The sequence below is a fragment of the Nicotiana attenuata genome, unplaced genomic scaffold (assembly GCF_001879085.1).
Source record: "Nicotiana attenuata strain UT unplaced genomic scaffold, NIATTr2, whole genome shotgun sequence".
Lineage (NCBI taxonomy): Eukaryota > Viridiplantae > Streptophyta > Magnoliopsida > Solanales > Solanaceae > Nicotiana > Nicotiana attenuata.
In genome coordinates, this window is record NW_017670402.1 from 311,689 (window position 1) to 319,619 (window position 7,931).

At 33.3% G+C, this 7,931-nt stretch overlaps 1 protein-coding gene across 1 annotated transcript; it reads right to left on the reverse strand.

Moving 5' to 3' along the window:
• Positions 1–877: 877 nt before the first annotated feature.
• LOC109238916 (CRIB domain-containing protein RIC4-like) lies at positions 878–4,312 on the reverse strand. The gene is made up of 3 exons (XM_019405413.1): positions 3,962–4,312; positions 3,622–3,753; positions 878–1,428 (listed from the first exon to the last, which is right to left on the reverse strand). The coding sequence occupies exons 1-3, from the start codon at positions 4,104–4,106 to the stop codon at positions 1,199–1,201; spliced, it is 507 nt and encodes a 168-aa protein (XP_019260958.1). The 5' UTR covers positions 4,107–4,312; the 3' UTR covers positions 878–1,198.
• Between the last annotated feature and the right edge of the window lie 3,619 nt (positions 4,313–7,931).

The following is a 7,931-nucleotide window of genomic DNA, read 5'->3' on the forward strand; positions in this document are numbered from 1 at the left end:
TATTTGAAGGTTGTGAAGCAGAAACAACGAGGTTATTTATGTACTTTGTAATATCTCGTATATAATATCTATCCATCATGTAGTATGATCTCTTCCAATCAGGAATAATTTTTTATTGTTGTAATCTATTTTTAAACTAAACTATGTATGGGGAAATAATTAGTAAATGTTTTAAAATAATTAAAATAAGAAAAAGTAATAACATCATCTTTGAGAATGAACCTATGTAATGCTCGAGATCGTCTATTTATATTTCTTAAATCGCTTAAGTATTTTTGGAATCGCCTATTCATGTACTAATATGCTTAAACAAATTTATTTATTTTTAAAAACTTAAGTTTGTCAAATTAATAATTGTAAGGTTGTCAAGTAGAAACAATTAGGTTGTTCATATAACTAGAAGGGGCAACCAACCATGCCGACTTTTGATGGCAACATTATCTACTTTTAGTAGCAACTTTGGTCGCTACAAATGATATATTCTTTTTGTGATGACTTTAATAATAACGCCACTGAAGGAAAATGTCAAAATGAAATAGTTACTTTTAGTCCCGACTAGTAGCCACTAAAGGAAAATATGGCCACCGACTTTTAGGCGACTAGGTCGCTACTTGAAGGGGCGAGACCACGTATGCGGCTTTTGTGGCGATATTTTTTATTTTTAGTAGCAACTTTAGTCGCCACGAAAGATAATTATATAGAGGACCCTCATCGTAATTCTAATTATAAAAATAACTCTTGTATTTTTATATTTTTCCTGAAATTTATATTTTTATTCCTCTTTTTTTGTTTTTTTGCTCATCGTAATTGTATTATTCATCACTTTGTATTATTAAGGCAAAATACATAAACGGCACCTTTAACTTGTCCTCAACAATCAACCGAACACCTCAACTGAGGCCATTTCCAAATCCATTATGACACAAAAAAAAAAAAAAAATCTTCACGATCAAGAAATAAAGAAAACCTAATAAAAAGAAGGGCAGCCCAATACACTAAGCTCCCGTTATGCACGGGCTTCGGGGAAGGACCGGACCACGCAAGGATCTATGTAGCCTTACCTTGTATTTTTACAAGAGCATGTTTACACTGCTCGAACCCGTGACCTCCTAATCACAAGGGAGCAACCTCAAAAAAATCAAAAAAAAAACTTACATGAAGAAAAATGGAAGACAAAGGTAGATCAAATATATCGCTACTAAAACCTAGAGGATCCATTAGCCTGGGAAGCCATAGCATGCTCAAATTGTTTAATGGAGATTGAATTAGGAAAAGAAAGTAATTCAGGTGCTTTTGAATTATCCCAGCCTTTGATAGGGTTAATTATTTTTGTGGATCCATCATATCCTATATGTGTTACATGTTTCACATCTGTTGGATTCCCTATTTCCATCTCCATTTCCACTTCTTCAATCTCTTCTTTGTACACTGCAGGAGACACAAAAAAAGTAACATATGACAATCAAAAAAAAAAAACATGAAAGCTAATATTTGTTTAAATTATTAGCTTACGGTCTTTCAACTTTACATAATTCTAATCTCCAAATTTGAGTTTATATGTTTAAGTTTGGTTGTATTTTTGTTGATTATACTATTTTGACCCCATATGTCATTTTGAGTTCAATATGTTGAGTCAAGTCAATAAACGGCTCATTATTCAATTTGCTTAACTTTGGCGTGTTAGACGAGTTACTAAAAAATGAATTGATTTTGCCACATCCGTATCATTTATAGTATGATATACTTACTTTCTCGTTTTTAGTATCTCAGTATTCTCTTCCAACTATGTATTCTAACTTAGGTAATTATCATTTATTGTCATTTTCTTTCTTATTTTTATCCTTGAGTATACGTCACACTCTTCCAACCACATATGTTAATTCAAGGCCTTAAAGAATAAATTTTATTTGCTCAAGTACATTATATGAATCTTATTCCTTACTGAAAATACAAAAAATAAAAAAGACTCCATATTATTAGGTTTAACTATCATACAAATAATTTAATCGGATGGGTGTTGTTTAAACCCAACTACACGTGTTTTAAAAAAAAAATTATCATAAAAATTAAGGTAAAAAAATTAATATTTATTATTATCTTAACAAACATGAAGATCGTTATGTAATATAATTCTCAAAATGTATAAAATCTATTAACATTTCATGTACTGTGCATTCAGATAAATCATTATAAAAGTGTTTGCAATATTTATTTTTATACGCATATACGTTTTAATTTTTTGATAATATTTAGTGATGGTATTTGAATTCAACTGACTGGATATAATCTCTCTTAATTCACGAATAATTTTGCTGAAATATGATCATTTTAATTATTTTGATGGCTTTATCATGAGAATCTTACTATTAGTATTGATATTTGTCATGAGTTTTATAGTTATATACATAACTAAAGATCATCACGAGCCTAAAAACACACGAAGTATAAAAAGACAACAAAAATCCTAAACCAAGAAATTCTTTTTTAGAATTTCAAACTTTCAAAACTATATTAAAACTAAAATACATAACTAATGGCGTTTGAATCTTTTGATTTAAAGTTTTAAATAATAAACCTACTCTTTGTCCCTCAAATGAGTTCCACACTCGTCAAAGAATATATAATTCATATTATCTCAATATGAAAAGTATGTTAATTTAAATGAGGAAATAATTTAAATAAGGTAAACTTTTATTATTTTTAAAGTCCTAAATATTAAGAGTTCTTATCTATACTATATTAAAAGCACGAAGGCCCTTAGCGAAATGTCGTTTGTCTTTTTTGCCCTTTAAAAATAGAGTTCACATTGGGCAAAATAGTCATTCTAATTAATTTCCTAATATTTAGGAATAGTCATTTAATTATTTCGCTAATATCTAAGAATAGTCATTTAATTTTACTAGAAATCTTTCCTTATTTAAAATATATAAGAACTCTTACAATTTTTATCAAAAATTCATTTCTCGGGCTTAGGACCTCGGAATCTGATTCCGGGCGTACGCCCAGGTCCCATATTTTACTACGGACCTACCGGGACCGTCCAATCACGGGTCCGGGTCTGTTTACTCAAACGTTGACCGAAGTCGACAAAAATTAACTTTTTAGGCCAAAAATTATTATTTCTTCCATTTTTCATATAAAACATTCCGGATGCACGCCCCGACTGTGCATGCAAACCGAGGAGAGATAAAATGAGATTTTTAAGGCCTCGAAATATGGAATCGAATTCTAAAACAGAAGATGACATTTTAGGTCATCACAGTTTGCTCTAAGTTTTTTTGTGTATCTTCATTCTCATCGTTATCGATTCATATTATTTCACGGATAAGATGATTGAAACAATAGTCTTTTTTAATTATTAAAAAATAAACCTGCACGATTGATATGTAACTCGAACAATTGAGATTACATTTTTAAAACTAAATGACTATTCTTAGATATTAGTGAAATAATTAAATGACTATTCCTAAATATTAGGAAATTAATTAGAATGACTATTTTGCCCAATGTGAACTTTATTTTTAAAGGGCAAAAAAGACAAACGACATTTCGCTATGAGCCTTCGTGATTTTAATATAGTATAGATAGATAGTACAGTTGAGTAACCAAGCTGGTACTTACCAAATAATTGAGAGAAACCTTTGAAACTTCTTTTCAACGTCTGCACCCCTTGAGAAAATTGTCGTCTGGCCAAATATCCCCAAAATCCATTTATTTTCACCTTTGATGAACTCTCTTCTCCTACTTGTCTTTCTTAATAACATCCAAATAAACAATGTCAATAATACATAATTATAAAATCACACGCAGTTATTCACTCTTTTAGAACCTATTGTTTCTTGCTCGTACTATGTATACATATGCACTACCAAAAAAAACTGAAATTCGCCATGAGTTCGTCGTTAATCTGTCGCTAAATCAACAATGATTAAACAAATTAACTCAAAGAAAAGAAACATACTTGTTGGAACCTGACTTAATACTGAAATTTTAGTGTTTTCTGCAGGTTGGCTGCTGCTGGTTTTTGCCACGGCAATACTTGACTCAGAACCACAACCTATAGAGAATGGAAACACCACAAACTTCTCCATTGATCTATCCTTCATATTATTTTTTTAAAGTATATTAGAAAAAAATAACACCAAAATGGAAAAAAGCAGAAGAAGAGAGAAATACAAATCGAAGAAACTATGAATAAAGATGAATATAGTTAAAGAGAGTTATATTAGGAGATAGCAATTAATTGGCTTAGTAAAGAAGATAGAATGATTTAAGATATAGAAGAAGATGTAAGAGTTAGACACACAACCAATGAAGAAGGTTGGTGGAATGAGACATATGAGAGAGTGAGACAAACCAAAAAAGAGAATAATATGTGGGGCGGAGCCAAGATTTAAATTTTATGGGTTCAGGATTCTAGTTCTTTGAATTTACTAGGTTCTAACTTAATAATTTGTACGTATTCAATGAATTTCTTAGGACAAATATAAAGTTTGAATCAAAGTTACTGGGTACGGCCGAACCCGTAGCCGAAAGGCTGACTTCGCCCCTGGTGGGGATAGAGTAGTAGTTATAGGTTGTTAAACAGTAGCTAAGACATGCCTAATTTTGGCTGATTAGTTGTCCATTTTAAGAAATATAAACATAGAGCCCACAAACCAACTCAACCTCCTTACTCCTTTCCCATCTCTTTCGTCCTCCAAATGTTCTCATTTTATCTTTAATAATGAACTTTTATATTGTCATACAAATAAGGACAAATCTAGCTCATTACTTATGAGTTCATTCGAAACTGATAATTTGGCTCGAAACGCTGTATATATGCTAAAATATTCACTTAATAAGCATAAATAATATATTTCGAATTCAGTAAAACAAATGCAATATAATAGAATTCCGTACTTGAACTCAGAAATTTTTTGAATCTTGAATCCGCCTCTGACACAAATCTTATGGCATGTTTAGACTACAAATTTTGAAAGTTTTATATATAATTATACAAATGTTATGACATCGCCGATGACATAGTTATGATAGATGAGTCGAGAACCACTGTTAACGAGAGGTTGGAGTTCTGGAGACAGGCTCTTGAGTCTAAGGGTTTCAAGCAGAGCAGGACGAAGACGGAATACCTGGAGTGTTTGTTCAGCACTGAGCCGAGGGAAGTGGGCGTGGTATAATAGTGAGGCTTGAATCACAGGTCATCCCAAGTAGTGACAATTTCAAGTACCTTGGGTCGGTTATCCAGAGGGGATGAGAGATCGACGAGGATGTCACATACCGTATTGGGGTGTGAAGACATGTAATTTATGACCCTCCCAAAGATTTTACATATTTTAGCATTTAAATATTTAGTTTAGGCCTAATATTGCTATTTTAACTAGTTTTAACTATTTTACTTTATTTTATAACAAAAATGAAAATTACAAAAATATTTTCTTTTATTTATCTAATTGATATTTTATCTAGTTACTTTTAGTTTATCTACATTACATAAAATTCAAAAATACAAAAATAGTTCCACTTTATTTTCAAGGATATTAGTATTTTAGTAGTATTATTATTTTAATTTTGCGATGATTTTAATCTAATCCTATCCTATTTTTGGTATAATCTTTGGAAAAAAATATATAAAATAATTTCGTTTTAATTCCATTTCAGTTAAAGTCAATTGTTAATTATATTTTATTATCTATGATACTTTTATTTTACCCTTGAAAAAGATAAATGAATTTTGGGCTAATTTTGTGTCTTGATAGGTCCAATCTTAGGCCAATTTTCGGATTAGCCCATTAAGCCCAATACCCAATACCCACTAACCGTTCCCTAACCCTGGAGACCCTTCTAGAAAAAGTCACCTTCTTCTACACCAAAGACCTGGACTCCACAAAAACAACACAGTCGTTCCCTCTTCTAGGGACACCAACCAACGACCCTTTCTTCATCATCTTCAACCTAAGACCCCAACCCTAGAACCCCATCTCCCAGCCGTCGGCTCTTCTTCTTCAACCAAGACACAAAAACAAAAAACCCTAGAGAACACCCTCCAACCGTCGCCGCCAGCCCAATGCCAAAACCACACACAGCGACCACCGGCGACCCACCCCCATCTTTACCTCCACAACTCACTGTCGCCAAGCTCCTTCACCAACTAAACACACATACACACAGACGCTCCGCCAAAACCCCTCTGATCTCCAGCCGTCGCAGAGAAGCAACGACTACCACGACCACCAGCCGACTCGCCACCATCTCCTCACACCTTTCACCAGTCGTACCACCACCCAGTATAACTAGACCCCCCCCCCTTTCCCCCTATCGCCGACTTCACTTGGAGACTAAATGAAACAAAAAAAATGAAATGAGAAGGGAGGAACGATAGAGAAGAAGAACAGAAACGAACGGAAATTTTTAGTTTATTTCTTATCTCCTTATTTTGGGATTTCATTCTGCCTAAAGTCCAAAAGAAAAATATAAAACAATAAGATTAATTTCTTCTTTTGGAATTTTGTTTTAACGACGGAGTTTGATTGAGGTCGTTTTGGCTTTGAGGTTTCCGGTGCCGATGCGAATTCCTATTCTCGGTTCGTCCAAATTTTGAGTTCAAAACTGCCTCACAATTAATTTTCAGATTCATTTAAGGTTCATTTCTCATTCCTTCTACTCTATTTTGTTTAACATCGTGATCCCATTGTTTCATTAGTATATGCTCGCTCTGTTTCATTGATTGTATGAGTTAGAATATGGTTGCCCTATTCTTGAGTGTCTTGGTGATATTTGGTGTTCTATTCTACTGCTGATTGTTGTTCATATGTTGTCTGATTGTCTGGTGAATTTGTTTGGATGGGTTTGAGGGCTAGAATGGGTTCTTGATTCCATGTTTCACTACTTCATTAAGAGATAAGGCTTTCCAATTAATATTTTGACGACAGAAGAATTTAATTAACTAATTAATTGGATTGGTTGGTGGCTTAAATAGTGAACATGTACCATGGGAATTAGGCTCGGATATTAGAAATTTGGGGTTTAAGAATAAACGTTCATGGGATAATTTAGTTCTTGTTGCTTATTTAATCGGCCCGCTAGGAGCATGCTTAGGCCGACCACATATGGGTAGGCAAGTGATTAGGAAATTTACTTATTTCTTTTTGAGGTAAGAGGTCGCCCCATTAGTTAATTGATTTATCCGGGGAATGCCCCGCGAGATTTGTATATATATTTATCCGGGGTATGCCCCAAAGTATTTGTATTCGCAGGCTGAAAGTAGAACTCTTACTATCTTTATTTTCATTTTTCATTTTTCTTTTTATTAGGTAGGGACAACCTCGAGCCTCTTGTATCTCTATTTTTTTTGTGTTTATTTTTACCTCAATTTGAATATTCTAAAAGCCAACTTGATCATGTACGCAACGTGATTTTCACGGGACTTGGGGAGTGCCTAACACCTTCTCCCCGAGTCAAATGAACTCCCTTACCCGAATCTCTGGTGCAGACTTGGTTTTGGAGTCCCAAGTGTTTTAAAAGGAAAAATTATTTTTTAAAAAAAACGGTGACCTGGCACACCGAAACCAATGTCAGGTGGAGACTTTGAAAAAATCCTTTTGAACACAAATTTTTGTCACCTTCGAGTTTGAAAACCCTTTTGAGCTTTACAAATCTTTTTATTTATTTTTAAGAGCGTTAGTAAAGGTGAAAAAAAGGGTGTGACAGCTCTGGCGACTCTGCTGGGGAGTTGCAGGTCCGAGCTGATACTTGATCTTGGCTTTTAGGATATTCGGTTGAGGCGTTTGTTTTCTTTATTTGCTTTGTTTATTTGTTTTGTTTGTCTTATTTCCTGTTTTGTTGATTATTTGTTTATCGCTTTTCCTTATGTGTTTACCGCTTTATAACTGTCATCATTTGCATAAACATGGGTCTTCGTTCTACAACAA